At 38.9% G+C, this 16,115-nt stretch overlaps 1 protein-coding gene across 1 annotated transcript; it reads left to right on the top strand.

Moving 5' to 3' along the window:
* Positions 1-12,446: 12,446 nt before the first annotated feature.
* Positions 12,447-15,361, top strand: LOC116726185 (angiopoietin-related protein 4-like). The gene is made up of 7 exons (XM_032572788.1): positions 12,447-12,992; positions 13,076-13,186; positions 13,276-13,357; positions 14,064-14,177; positions 14,279-14,374; positions 14,463-14,744; positions 14,838-15,361. The coding sequence occupies exons 1-7, from the start codon at positions 12,528-12,530 to the stop codon at positions 14,984-14,986; spliced, it is 1,299 nt and encodes a 432-aa protein (XP_032428679.1). The 5' UTR covers positions 12,447-12,527; the 3' UTR covers positions 14,987-15,361.
* Positions 15,362-16,115: the final 754 nt, after the last annotated feature.

Raw genomic sequence — 16,115 nt, forward strand, 5'->3', positions numbered from 1 at the left:
TTAGGTGCGCTAACCCTAAAGGACAAATCATCAACATTAGTTTTACTGACCCTAAAGGGCTAAACACCAACAGGACATCAGTAGACTTTAAATTGTTACTGTAGGTCTACTGCAATGCATTCTGGGTACAGACTGAAGACATTTGCTGCTCCAGATCAGGATGGAGAAGGAGAGGAAAGGAAATGGAGCTTCCGGGTAAACAGTCTTCGCTCACTTCAAAATAAGAGCATGAATACTAACATCTACAGTAGCTACTTGAAGATTTGTAAATAGTCAATAACCAAACTTCATCACAGATGTCGAACTTTATTGAACATTAACAAAACAGCTTTAGAATTTATCTGGAAAAATTAAATTAGGCAAAGTTAAGTGCGCTAAACATTTTCAAAGTTAGCATAAATGCTAAATGAACAAAGTAAACTACTTTTATGCAATTATAGATACCATGGAGATTTTCAGCCATCAAACTGTTCAAAAGTTTCAGGAACATTCTCCATTTTGCCACTTCAGTATTATATTATGACTGTAATGTTACAACAGATAGTTTATGAATCAAAACGTGCAGAATTAGAGAACTGCGTTTGTAACTTTGGAGAATTGCTCTCCTTTTCCTCCTCAGCTCTCTTCCATCATTAAACTGAGAAGTTGCTTCTCGTTTTCTGCTTGCGTGTTTACAATAGGTCAAAGGTCAGTTTATAGGTTATAGATCCTGTGAGGGAGAATCGGTCGAAGTTTTCAACTTCACTGAACCCAGAAAAGTTTGTTGTCAAGCAGCCGAGCATCTGACTGCAACGTTTGTAAAATAAACGTTAAATAAAAAGTAATGGATATAACGAATTTAGCAAAACAAAAAGTTAAATAAATGTTTTTATATAGAAACATGAAAAGTATGGAATGGATGTTTATATAGTTTAGGATCAAAACTGTAGAAAAGGAGCTGGATCAGAGGTCTGTAACCTTTACAACTTAGAGAGCTACTTTTACTCTCAGGCCAGCCAATAAAACTTGTTTAGAGACACAAATATCATTTACTTTTTAGAAAAGAAAAAAACCCTCATAATATTAGCTAAATATCTACTATAAAAAAAACTAATTTATTTCTATTTTAGCATTTAAAATAGAGGTATACATAAAATTAGCAAAGACAAGAAAAACTGATCTAAAATCATATTATTAGTCCTTTTAGTGTCAATATTTGTGGGAATTAAAAGCAAATATTGAAGACAAACTGAAAACTGTTAAAAACCCACGTTTGTTGTTCATCTTTAGAAACAGTAGCTTTCTATTTTTTAGTCCAAATTATTAAGAGCCATTGTGAAAGACCCAAAGAGCCACTGACCTCTGAGCTACAAGGACAATTAATTTATTAAGTTTCAGAAAATGTTTTAGTTTTAGGGGTTTTTGTTTATTCTGTTAAATTTCCATAGTTTATCATTCCCTGTAATTGATTGATTTATCTCTTATTTAATTGTTATTTTTAGGTTAATCTGTTTGCTTAACTTGGTTATTTAGTAAGTGTTTCTATAGGTTTCAAATTCAATTAAATTCAATTTCAAAGATACTTTATTAATCCCAAAGCAAAATGAAATGTTTTAGAAATGTTTTGTGTCTAATCCGTCTTTTAAACCTCTGTGTTATAATTGGCTGAATAAAAAGTTCTCTTTGAATACATTTTGATTGATTTAGTCAACTTCTGGGTTATTAAAACATGAAAACGTTCAGCTTATCAGAACTTTCAAGCTCAACTAAAACCGTTCTCCAGTTTCCATCGATTGATTTTTGCCAACCTGAGTCCAAACTCCATGTGCCGTTACAAACACGTGTTTTTTTCACACGCTGGTTTCACCTTGTGGTTTCTGGGCAAAAGGCGAATAAAAGAGCAGAATGACCCGCAGAATGACCTGCAGCTCACCGCTGGTGATGGACAAGCAGCGAACCCACGAACCGTCTGAGTAAACAGCCGCCGTCTGGACCCAATACCTGATCGACCCAACGCCGCCAAAGAACAGATAGAGCAGAGGTTGGTCAGGTTTCAGCAGCAAACTAATTGCCATTATTGGACTTTAAAGGGGGAAAATGTGAGTTTTGCAACAAGGTGGTCAAAGGTCAGAGGTGAAAGTCCAAACTGAGAGCATGAATACGTCTCATGGACAAAAGATGAAGAAGACGGCGTGTTCCAGGTTTTAGATGTTTGCGAACATTTTAAAGAGAAGATCTAACGCCACGAAAGAGACAAAACTAAGATTTTTATCTGCTGTGAAGAACCAGCTAAGCTTTCTGAAAGCTAAAGTATTAAAGTCAACAAAAATGGTGCCGAGTTGTTTAAGGTGGCTTGTTTCTGTCAGGATACTCTGAATTAATTTAGATTATTACACTTTCTATCAACAAGCTCTGATTAAAAGCTTTTCTCCAAACTTTTAATTTTTAACCGGGTTTGATCCATTTTATGAGAACATTTATTTATCTTCTACTGATAAAACCAAATAAGAGAATAGAGTTACATTAAAACACTCCGATACGCTACTTTATTTTCGCTCTAAATCATTAGTTACATAATAAAATCAACCAGATTTTTTCCCTTCTCTTGTGTTTCTTTTGTATGTCTCTATCAAATAAACAATAAAATTAAAAATAAAGCAAGCAGAACTGCTGGATTTTGAAATAAGTCAATCAAAACAGTTTTATTTTAAAAAAAGTATCAACAAAAATCACAGTTAATGTAGAAGTAGGTGAAAGGTAAAAGGAACCGTTGACCAGAACTTGATCCTGAGGGGAGGATCCGATTGTAGCCAACATGGTTGTTTTGAATCAGCAAAAAGGAAGTTTATCACCAACAAACACGGCAGCGTATGACGTACATGTCAACAGTTCCTCACCCTGCAAGAATTTGTAAACGATCATTTCCACACAGAAGGGTTTTTGGTGGGTTTTAAGGCTTACTCTGAATGTTTTACTGCTCTCATAAAACCCAAAAGAATGAACCAAGCGTCTCATAAAAACAAGGAAAAAAACCAGCAGCTTTTGCCATCAACACACTCTGCAACCTTTGACTCACAAAGTCTGCAGCTCTGAGATCAGGGAAGACGCCTCGGGGAAACATCTTTTCTCTCTGGGTGAAAGTGCAACGGCAGACCGCGAAGGGAAGGAGGAGCAGAAACACGGGGATGCAGAGAGTTTAGGAGAGGAGGAAACTGGGGAAAAGGTCGCAGTGATGGAAGCGAAAGGATGGAGTATCGGCCTCTGTTTTGTAAATAACAGCTGCTATTATTGAATCCCTCGTGACATCAGCGAGCCGCGCACGAGCCGCACACGAGCCGCGCACGAGCGCGACTTTTCACCCACTTTGCTGCAGCTGAGTGAAGCTGACACCCCACCCACGTCAAAAAAGTCAGCAAATAGTCTGAGTGGTTAGTTCTCCGTTAGTGCAGGTTTGTGCAGCTTTGGTTTCTGAAATATTAAAAATTAATTTTTAGGTCATCCAGAGTTCACCATCCCCCCATGTTGCTCCAAAACAAACCAAACTGGGCTACTTCGTTAGTGCTCCGTTAGTGCAGGTTTGTGCAGTTAAAGTTTTCGTTTGTGCAGCTTTCGTTTTCGAGATATTTTAAAAGTTATAAATTTGGCCGATGACGTCACCATCCCCCCATGTTGCGCCCAAACAAACCAAACTGGGCTACTTCGTTAGTGCTCCGTTAGTGCAGGTTTGTTCCGTTAAAACGGTCGTTTGTGCAGCTTTGGTTTCTGAAATATTAAAAGTAATAATTTTGGCCGATGACGTCACCATCCCCCCATGTTGCGCCAAAACAAAACAAACTGGGCTACTGCTCATTATGAGATATTACATAATTTTCTTTCATACGCCAAATGACTTCACCTAAATTGATGGCTGTGGCCTGCTCTGGACATAACCACAAAGCAAGCAGTAATTAATTTCGTATGTTATTGTGTAAGTTAAATTCTGCAGATTTTCAGCTGTTGTACAATGTGTACCTTCTTTTGTTTTGAACTTCAATAAAGATTTAGATAGTAATGTTTTCTCACCAATATAACTTTCTCCACAATAATTGAATCCTGTCAATACATAATTTCAAATCTTTTCTTTTTTCTGCTTTGAGTTACCATGACAGCTAGAAAAGACAAAGTGTTATTTCAGACGAAAATAAAACCATACTATTAATATTGCTTTCTTCCTAATATAATGGGCTTTTAAGTTTTCATGGATTTCCAAGGGATCCTGAAGTAAGAAGACGGTGGCTTGTAAATATTTGTCGCTACCAGTTCAAGCTAACGCTGCACAGCAAAGTTTACAGGATTCACTTAACTCTGGATCAACTTCTTCAGCCTAATGAAGAAGGTAAAGGAGCCTCCTGAGTTTCTGTCAAAAACAAATAATCCTACAGTATTTATTGTTTTCAAAGGCGTGTGGTCTAATGTTTATAAAGGTTTCATTAATATCTTGATTAAAAATGAAAAGAATTACCTCATGTTCTATATGATTGTTTTAATAGGAAACTCCATCTCAAATAGATTCTTATTCACCGGACGAATAGAATAGCTATATTCTTTTAGAGGAAGCAATGGGTGATGGGAAATCCCCATGGAGATTGAATAAAAATCCTGTGGTCTTCCACACATGAAGAGGCCCTGGCATGGTGTTAAACTTTTATATGAAACCCTACCTTGTTGTATTTGTACAAGTTCAATCACGTAAGAAATTGGTTGCTTGTTTGGAACTGTGGTTTTTGTCTATACTTTCAAAAACATTGACCCTGGATTCAAGTCCAAGCAAAACCTACGTAGCGGTATTTGTACAAGTTCGAATCAATCAGTTGCTTGGTTGGCACAATGGATAGAGTCTGTGTTTTGGACACATGCATCCTGGGTTTGAGTCCAGCTTATTACCTGGTATCAGAATTTTTTAAGCCAAACCTATGTAGTGGTATTTGTAGAAGTTTGGATGCATTAGTTGTCAGTTGCTTGGTTGGCACAACGGATAGTGTCTGTGCTTTGGACACATGCATCCTGGGTTCAAGTCCAGGTCATTGCATGGTTTTTTAGATCTTATGTCAAGTAACATAGTATTTGTAGAAGTTCGAGTGATGCATGTGTTGGGCGCTTTGGTGGCACAGTGGTTTGAGTCTGTGCATGTGGCCCAGTTAACCTGGGTTCAAGACACACACACACACACACAGAGAGAGAGAGCTCACACGGGACAAGGCCATCAGTAAAGATGGTGGTTTAATGGGATTTCTAGAAGAAATCCACAATTAAGAAAGAGGAGGTGTGTTATACCTCATATCTTTTTCAAACATGCAGTCATTTACAATGTTAACAGCAGCATATTTATGTAGTTTACCTACTCCTGACTCCCCCTAGTGGTCTGGAGCTTTTTGGGCTTGATAAAACCCAGTGAACCAGATAAAATGGCAGCATAAATCATCACCGACTGTGGAAACTTTATACTGGACTTCATTGAATAAAACGCAAAATTTACTTTCAACATTAAAAAATATGTTGGTGCCCCTCCTGGACACAGGAGCCCAGAGCAACACTCTGGCTCTTTACCATAGAAATGGTTGTTTTGGGCCAAATTTGACCCGAATGATCCGGGTCTCGAGTTAGACACACATTTGAGTGAATGGAGGAATAAAATTTTGAGTTTTCATTAGCTATAATCCAGAGTAAAAGATAATTTACCACAAAGCTATTATGGCCACACTAAGAAATTAATAAAAGTAAAATTACAGGATTAAAGCCATGATATTATGGGAATAAAGTCATAATATTAACGACTTTGTTCTCATAATATAATCTCGTATTATTTTAACTTTATACTATGATTTTATTCTCCTGCAACTTTACAATCATAATTAAATTTTTTCCTTTTTTTACGTATTGCTTTAATAGCCGCAGTAGGAAATTTATCACTCAGGAGTTAAACTATGTAATATTCACTTTTGGAACTAATTTACTGAGATAAATCAACCTTTTTGTTACCGAGATCTACCTAGATGTATTTTGGAGTTTTAGCAACTTCTCCTCCATCTTGTTTCCCTTTCCCCCATTCTGGTGGTTGCTCTGTGAAGTAACCAATAACTCTTAGAACCAGAGGTCAAAGGTCCCAGCAGGAGTTAAAAATACTCCGATCAGTCAGCGGCCCCTCTGTGCGTTCGTTTCTGTAACTCTGGGTCTCATTGCATGCGGCCCACAGCTGTGCACGCCTGATCCCAAACATGGTTCATGGGGCTGATGCAACATACCAGACACGCAACAGCAGCCCGACCTTTCACACACTAATCCACTGGTTTCTGTAAAACACGTCCATCGCTCTGTGGAGACACATGCGTGCCCATTTGCGTGAGGGAACATGCTGTGTTGCTGTAATCTGTGCAGCCCTCCCATCATGAATCACAGGCATTTCAGGAATGTTTCAGGACGTTCTACGAACAGGAGACCGACTCCACCGGCGTTTGGTTTATAAACTCTGAGATAAGCTGTAGAATCAGTTCACATTTCATCAGTCAGTGTCACCCAGAGCGGTGATAGAGAAGCCATCTGTGGTTGTGTTATAAATATTTTATCTTTAAATGTAGGCCTAAATAATTCTCTATCTACATTTGAACTTTGACACAGAAACATTAAACCGAGATCCATGGGAAGTTGGGTCATCGCTTGTGAAACCAAATCTGGAACATTCTGGTTTCATTTTGTTTTCTGCTTATGTTATGATTTGCATACATTTATAATATTCTGCTGTCAGTTTTTAATCATTTTAATTTATTTCTGCTTATAAATGTTTGCACCAATATGCCAAAGAAAACAAATCTGACACCTTTTTCCTTGTATGGCGATAATTAAGGCGACGTTCACAAAGCATGCCAAGTTTTTGCTGAAATCAGATTGTTTATATACCACTGAATTTTTGTACCCATTGTGGTCCAATAAAGGATATTTTTCTATTCTATTCAAATGATGAGACTGCAATCAGACTTCTGTGTTAATTTACAAAGTGACCAGGGTACGCAGAAGAACGTTGACGTCACAAAGCAGCGCATTGTTTACAAAAGCAATAATGTAATCTATGCATCAAGTTTTACTCAACGATGGCAGATGACAATGTTACAAAATTGTAACAAGGTGAAGGAAACTAATAAAAAGCAGCGTTTCGTGGAGCATTGACTCAAAGTGTTGGGATTGTGAAGTGATTCTCTTCATTCTTAATCATTTTTTCTTAATTTTTTTCAGCCATTGTTTACATCCAATCCGGCTTCTTCTGGTGCAGAATTATGACCAATGTCTCACATTAATCACATAAAAGTTGAATAAAATGCAGCATCATCATTCAGATCTGAAAAATCGGATTTTTTAATTTTTTGGGGGGTGAACAGATCAGAATTGGCCGTTCAGACTGCCATAAAAAGTGGGATATATGTCACATACGGACCAAAGAATATAACTTGTGTCGCATTTGCCTGATGTGAGTGTAGTCGTAGTTGTTTTGAGCTTAAAAACTGATAAACTGATAAATTATGACACAATAAACCACATGGAATTTGAAATAAAACCAAACAGAGGCTGAAAACTCAAAGCGGTGACCTGAGAAAACTGAAACTTCCTCCTGTGGAAAGGAGGAAATGAGTCACTCAGTGTTTTAACAGACAGACGTGGTCCATTGTTTACAACGAGCAGTGCACGTTCTGCAGGCACCTGTCCGGATCTTGTAATCCTGGAGTGTGTGTGTGTGTGTGTGTGTGTGTGTATCGCTCTGCACGTCAGATCCAATCTACAAAGCACAACGTTGCCCATTAATAAACAGATCTGAGGTTTAGTTGTTCAGTGCTTTGGAGAAGTATTTGTCGCACCCTTAATGTTTCAGATAATCACATTTTCATTGGGACAAAGATAAGCAGAGTAAATATACAAGATAAGTTTCCAAATGACTTCATAGATCTACTGAAAAACACTATCTGAATGAACCTGACAGCCTTTAAATAAAAGTCATCATTCGTCTTGTTAAATTAAGAGATAACTGATCAATAGGGCGTGGTGATACGGCTGAAAAACGTATCACAGGATCAAGGTTTCACATCAGTCAATATGAATAATTATTGATTAGTTTTTGTTTTAAATATTTGAAATACTGCCAACTTGAACTGTTTATCCCCAGTTTTCACTGCACGCTGTTTATTTTTTATTTTTAAGCAGTTATGAGGCACTGAAGCAAAACCTTAAACTGCTTCAACCTAGCAACAAGCTGAAGTTACTCGTCAGCTTGTTGCTAGGTGACCACAAGTTACTCAACAGGCCGTTGCTAGGTAACCAAAGAGCGGGTGAATTTTGCTGCATTCCAGTTGTACTCAGAGCTGGGAAATCCCAACTTCCCAGATCAACTGGAATGGCCTCCGAAGTCAAATTTCCCACTGGGAAACTGGGAGCAACTCTGACTGAACCCAGTTAGGACTTTGCGTTTCAATATGGCCGCTCCTCGCATCAACAGCAGTAAAATGCGGTGAAAACATGTTTATTTTACATGACAGACATATAAGAGTGCATCTAAAAATCAATGTTACATGTTGCGCCTGCAACTCTAAACTGAACAAATTAAAAGTGATGTTTGCTTATGGAAAGTATGTGTGTGTAAGAGCTAGGTAAGAGCCATGTTGAAATTCTGACTTCTTAACTAGAGCGCTATTACTTAGGGTCTGACGTCAAACCCAGAAATTTAAAAAACAGATCAGAAACAAACAGCTTTGGGACAGTGGTAAACGCTCCTGGAAGTGGGTGGTGGACCAAAATCACTCCAAGAGCGACTGGACGGCGTATCCAGAACAAAATCTGAAGCTCTCCTGGCTTCAATCATCCCAGATGAGGAAAATGTTCATGACTGCATCCATGAAATGCAGCATTTCAGTAAAACATACTTACAGTAAAACATGGTGGTGGTAGAATGACGGATTTGCAGCAACTTTCCATAATATACTGAACTCCTATCAATAAAATTGTTTGAAGTATGTAAAACATTTAAATATTCTAATCAAAGTCCTCAATGTTTTCTGTCCAGTCAGAATAAATTTGATTTATTTGGCGAAGATAAAAGGAGAAAAGATCTATTTTGGTGCAAATATCATCAAAAACATGTTAGCTTTGCAATAGTATTTTGTAACAAGTCTGATTAGGAAAGCTGAAGCGGATTCTCTTGTTTCAGCCAACATTTTCTTTTCCTGGCAAAGTTTCACTCAACCATTTATTTGAAGTTTCCACATAAAGCCAACCAGATGCCTGGCGATGATGAGCTAAAAAAAAAGGTTAAAGATCCACACGTTTAACTCCGGACAAAAAAAACAACAAAAAAAAAACCTTTATATAACCAGAGACGACTTTACAGCATCCAGGTTTGGTTTAATGATTTTCAGACGCTCTGTTGGCCAGAGGCAGAACCAGGGCAGAAAGTCCAGTCCTGCTGATTCCTCCACATCCCCAGCGGTACCGCAGCCCTGGCAGGAAACAGCTGCTGCAGCTGAGCCCAGGCTCCAAACTCAGCCTGGTAATGCGAGTCGAACATTGTGTCCTGACGCAGCTGGGATAGGAAAAGTGAATCCTGCTCAGACTGGAGCCATTTGGAGCGCTGCCTGACGGGGGCAGCAGGTTCGAGGACGTACGTGCGGGACTGCAGCACGCAGCGCTACGTGCTCTGGAACACCGGCAAAGTTTTCCCAACGTGAAAACAAAACCTTCCTCCACCCTGCAAACCAAGACTCTGACACCTTCGTAAAATTCATCACCGAAAATACGACTTAGCTTGTAGGTACAATAAAGAAACAATTCAATAACAGGCGTCTCCCGCCGTGTTTTTGTTTTATCAGATTAGTTTTAAAACTACAGTCCTGTGCCAAAGTCATGAGTCATCATTCTTTTGTTTCAGTTTTGCTTTAAAGAGTTTCAAATCAATTGTTCTTAACGTTTTTACACTAGTTTTCTGTCCAGCATTCAGCATCTACGTACCACAAATCTGGAAGAAACTCCCAGGAAACTGCAAGGCCGCAGAAACACTGAGTTCCAGTACAAAATACTGAAACCTACAGGTGGGAGTTAGTGGTCAGTAAACCCAATGTTTTTGACCATTTTTGCGGACAATTTGCAATAAACTTAGTTATAAATTAGCAGGAAAGAATGTGGGATCTGCTGATTTTATGTGAATTTCCACAATCATAAAACTGGATGGACCAATTGGTGTAATTTAGAGTCTGGAGTCTTGAGGGCCACACAAAAAGCTCTGGTGGGCCAGATTTGGACCAGAGCCTTGAGTTTGACATGTGTTCAAGACAAATGAACTAGAGTTTGACTAAAGCAGACCAAACAGGATTGGTGTAAATGCAGTGTAAAAATACAGACAGTCAACAATGGTAAATAATTAAAAAAAACAACCAAATCAAAATATTCAAAGCTGAAAGTGGAGAGATCTCTGGTGTACGGTTGGCCATGTTGGGGTACCCACTCTTCCTGACTTGACTTAGAAATAAGCAACAGAAAACCTTTTCTGACTACAAGTGACTTCACTTTAATTTAAATTTCTAAATTGAGATTTTAAGAAGGATGTTTTGGAACATAATATGCTTCATGAAAGTCACATTTTAGCATGAAACTGTTAACCACTGGGATTCTAATTTCGTAAAATTCAAACTTTCGTAAAACTCAAACTTTCATAAAACTCAAACTTTCGTAAAACTCAAACTCTAATTTCGTAAAACTCAAATCAGAGGATCAGAGGATCCTCTGATTTCAGAGGATCATTTGATCCTCCTCCTCCTCCGCCTCCAAGCAGAGGATCATTTGATCCTCTGATTTGATACAAACATCTTGTGAAATTCAGATCAGCCTTTGTGTCCCTTTAAAGATGATCAGCAGAACTAAATCTACCTTAAACTCAAATATTGACTTGCTAAAGCTACGCTGGTTTAATCTTGTCAGTTGAGCGTTCAGTCATGGTGAGTAAAGACGTAGTCCAGTTACGACTTGCCAGAACACAAAGCATGCATGCCTCAGCATTTTCTGTCAGTCGGGACAACGCACGCCTCGTGTGGGGGTGTGTGTGTGTGGGTGTGTGTGTGTGTGTGTGTGTGTGTAGGATTTTCATTGTCAGGAACCAGTGAGTAAAAATGCCTCAGGGTTGAACTTTCCCCCACTTCTCACACAAACTGGAAAATGTTCCCCTGCTTTTCTCGCTCTGCGCCGTTTCCACTCTGCAGAGTCTGATGGATGTTAACGCGAGTGTCTAAGAAAGTCAGATGCATGAAATATAGGCTAAAGGTTAAAGGTCAATTGTTTTAACTTCCAACACAAGGCTGCTAAATTATAAATTATGGAGATCACCAACTAATTTAGTAATTGATTAGTTGTTAAGTAGAGGAAATGACTCAAAAGACATTTTGTTGAAAATGTTTAAAATATCTACATTTAGCATTTAAGATAAAAAAAAATCCTCAAATGTAAAAGTTTTAGTTTCACCAGGTTAAAATTCTGTAAAACAATATTATTCAGTTAATAATTAAAAACAGAAAAACATAATAAGCCAACTGTAATGATGTTATATTTAGCTGCAGATGCTTCGTTTGCTATAAGCTAAATTAATGCTATTTTATTGGATTTAGGGAAGAAATTGCTCATTTTTAATTATTGAATTTAATTATTTCTTTGCATCTTTTAACAGATTTCTAATATTGTATAAACAACTTAAATAAAATTAAATTACTCATTTTTTAAAAATCCCATTAATTGTCAGAATAAACGATAACTAAAATTACCATTGCACCTCAAAACACAAAATCTTGTATTTTTGGTCAATTATCTCCTGGCTAACATGTTAGTTCACTTGAAATAAGACAATAAATTAGCATTTAATTGATTTTTGAGTCAAATATTTCCTAATACCGATTAAAAAGTGCCAGATAATTTCACTTATGACAAAATATTTCAACATGTTATAAGTGGAACTATTACTTTTTATCAATATCAGGGAAAAATTGATTTAAAACTAGCCCTATATCCTGCTGCAAAGTTACTGTTAAGTTGGTTTTGTCTTATTTTTGGTCTATAGCAAATATCTTAGTACTTGGTAAGATTTTGTGCTTTTGCAGCCCTGAAACTCACATTTCACTGTTTTCCTTATTCTTTCAAAATGTAGTATGTAACACTTTTTTGTCTAGCCTCTATGAATGCAGAACAAAGTAATGTATTCACCTGAAAAGCATAAAAATAACCAAAGTTTGGTCTACATCGCAACTGGAAATTCTAATGTTTAGTTGCATCACAGCCGAGCTCCGCACTATGAACGTTTTTCCCCTCCTCCGTCCTTCCTGCGTCTCCTCCTCCTCCTCCTCCTCCTCCGCCTCCAAGCAGCCAATCAGGCGCCGCCTGCTGCAGCTCAGAGCTATAAAAACCTCATGAAGCCATGCACCAGCAGACGACTGAAGAGACTCGAGCCCGACGCAAAGAAGCGCTGATTTCAAAACAACCCAAAGACCAGAATCATGAAGATGCCCCAGGTCACCGTCCTCCTCCTGAGCGTCCTGGTCCACGCCGGCGCCGGCTTCCCGTCGGACAGAACCCGCCGGGAGAAGCACGCCTCCTGGGACGACGTGAACGTCGTGGCCCACGGCCTCCTGCAGCTCGGCCAGGGCCTGAAGGAGCATGTGGACAAGACCAAGGCTCAGATGAGAGACGTGAACGGCCGGCTGAGGGCCGTCAACGGCACGCTGGCGGAGCTGGAGAGGAGGCAGGAGCAGCAGGGCGAGGCGCTGATGACCCAGAGCAAGGAGGCGCAGGGGACGTACAGGCTGCTCTCCCAACTGGGAGAGGAGGTGAAGCTGGAGGTCGGCGAGGTGAAGAGGCAGGCGGAGGTCATGACGTCCAGGATGGACCGACTGGAGGAGGTTCTGACGGAGCCGACGAAGGACGGCAACGACAGCGAACACGAGAGAGTTTCATTCATCCAGGTGAGTTGGATTAAAGCTTCAACGCTTCAAAAGTTGATTTTTGTAAAGCAGTTTGAAGCTGAGCGTTTTTTCCCCTCGTCCAGAGGCTGATGGTGGCTCAGAACCGACGAATCGATCAGCTGGTGGAGAAAATCAGGCAGCAACAAGACAAGCTGGAGAAACAGAGTCTGCACCTGCAGGCCCTGCAGAACAAGGTGAGACGCCTGGAAGCAAACCTGCGACTTAGTGACGTCAAACAAACACCGGAATGTTTTTTAATCTTTCACTGATTGTTCTTCTGAAGGTTGCGCATAAGAGAGTGAAATCCCACAGACGACGAGACGAAGAGAGAGCGCTGAAAGGCGAGGCAGAGCTCAACCAAGCAGGTAACTTTTTACAGTCTCAGCTCGTTAAAAAAAAACATTAGTGAAAACTCACTCCTCCTGGAAAAACAAACAAAACTCACTCCTCCTGGAAAAACAAACAAAACTCACTCCTCCTGGAAAAACAAACAAAACTCACTCCTCCTGGAAAAACAAACAAAACAATACAGTAAATCTAACGAGCAGATTTTAATTAAATCACACCAAAAAAACAAAGTATTACCAAGTATTTTGGTTTAGTTCCTAATGCAAACAAGTTGATACACCTGAAATAAAACCAACTTATAAATAACGCTTCAGCAAGATTTAAGGCTTGTTTATAATTCCACTCATAACAAAGTGTCTTGTTATAAGTGAAATAATCTTCCACTTAATCAATATCAAGGAATTATTTGATCTAAACTAGCTCCTATATGCTGCTGCAATGTTAATTGTGATTTATTTTCATTTGAAACAAGATCAAAAATGCTTAAGATTTTGTGTTTTTGCAGTGGAACAGCTATTAATGGGTTGTAAAAAGACATAACCAAACAGTTCACCTTTGCACTTTAAGTTATGATGTTTGACTCGCAGTCGTTCAGAAACAGAGCAAAGTTCAGAAGAAAGGGCAGCAACGTTAAACAGAAAAACAAAAACAAGGCTGTTAAATGTGACTTACGGACAAAATGGAGTTAAAATACAAAGTCTGATTCATGTGTTTTGTTTGCAGGGTTGGCCAGAGATTGTCAGGATCTGTTTGCACAGGGACAGTCAGTCAGCGGCGTCTACATGATTCAGCCCGACAACTCAAAACCCTTCAACGTTCTCTGTCAAATGACTCCAGGTGAGTTTCTTCACTCCCATTTCTGAGATTTATCAGAAGATATTTTCACAAATTAAAAAAAGGAGGGGAAAAACTGATTTGTTTTCTGGTTTTTTCTGCAGATGGCGGCTGGACAGTGATCCAGAAACGCCAGGATGGATCTCAGAACTTCAACCAGCTTTGGGAGAGCTACAGGAAAGGATTCGGCGACCTCAACGGTGAGTTTTGGAAATTTTAATGTAAAGAAAGGTCAGAATTTTCCAAAATTCAAAAACTAAACGTAATTTTAAATTTTTGATCTCCCAGGAGAGTTCTGGCTCGGTTTGGACCACATCCACTCCATTTCCAAGCAAGGCCAGTACGTCCTTCACGTCGAGCTGTCTGACGAGGCCGGGCGGCGCCAGGCGGCTCGCTACCGGTTCCAGGTTGACGGAGAGGAGAGGCAGTTCGCTCTGCACCTTGACCTTGACCCTTCGTCTGGCGTTCAGGAGGGAATCGAGTCCACCGGAGCGTCCGGACTTCCCTTCTCCACAGCCGACAGGGACAACGACCTCGCTGCGGACGCCAACTGCGCCGAGCTGCTCTCAGGTACAAAACCGTCTCAGAATCCAGATTAAAAGTTGCTCCAATAGGCCCAACGATTTAAGCTAAACACGATTGTCCATCTGTGTTTTTCCCCAGGCGGTTGGTGGTTTAGCAGCTGCGGAGAGTCAAATCTCAACGGGAAGTTCCCTCAGCGCCACGGGGGAAGACGGGCCACGTTTCAGGGACGACTGGGCCCACTCAGCTCCACTCTCCTGAAAATCGCTCCGGTTTCGAAGACGCAATAAGACTAAAGTCACTTCAACCCAGAGAACATCTGGGTCTTTAACTACTGACGGCCTGAAAAGACGCTGACAACGCACCTTACTAATGTCTGCTGATGCACTGAGCGCCTGGTATTTCTATGCAATGCATACGAGGAAAATGAGTCTGAGCTGAAACGTTCAGTCATGTTGACTGGGACTTTATTCCCCTTTGTGAGGGAACTTTTTATTATACGTTATGTATTTCCTTTAATTACGTTTTGCTTATTTAATACGTTGTTTTTTTTACTCATTTGATTACAGTTTCAAATGCTTTTTTATTTCTATAAATAAAAATGAACATGGAAAATAAAAGCTGGAAGTTATTTTCTGAGTCATTCATGATGTACACAAAAAAAACCAACACGTGATTTAACTTAAATATATTCTGTTAACTGGTCACAAGTGATTTTATTAAGTCTGACAAACTTTAATTACATGTGACAAATAAACCCATTTCCCCCATTCTCTTTTTTCAGTGCATTTATAAGATGTTCTTTAAATAATGCTGGAAAGTTTAAACTCTTTTACTGCAATGTTTTAACGTAAAATAGTTTTTGTTAAATAAGGTGCATTCCAATAGGAACACTAGACTTTTTAATATTTAATCCAAACCAAACAGGCTGAAATTCAGAGTAGAAACCAGACAGAAAACAAAAAGAAAACTATGGTTTGGTTTTCTAAAAGGTTTGGCAGCAGAAAACAAAGCAAATGGTTTATTTATGTGTTAACTTTTGTTCAGGTGTTTATTATTTTTTCTGTAGAGTAAAAACTTTAATATTAGAAGCCACTGGATTTAATTCCCTATATTTTTACTGCAAAAACACAAAAGTATTTTTTTGTTAATTTCTTCTGTAAACATCTTATTATACCTGAAATAAGACTAAACTTACAAGTAACTTTTCAGCAATTTATAGATGCTTGTTTTAAGTCAATATTTCCCTCTTACAGATAAAAATACTAGTTTCACTTCCAGATTATTTCACTTATAACATGTGAAAAATATGTTTATAAGTGAAATAATCTGGCAGTGAAACTAGTAGTTTTTATCTTATCAATATTAAGAAATTGTTTACTTAAAGGTCGTATCTTGCAGAAAAGTTACTAAGTAAAT

This window comes from Xiphophorus hellerii, chromosome 9 (assembly GCF_003331165.1).
Source record: "Xiphophorus hellerii strain 12219 chromosome 9, Xiphophorus_hellerii-4.1, whole genome shotgun sequence".
In the NCBI taxonomy this organism is placed as follows: domain Eukaryota; kingdom Metazoa; phylum Chordata; class Actinopteri; order Cyprinodontiformes; family Poeciliidae; genus Xiphophorus; species Xiphophorus hellerii.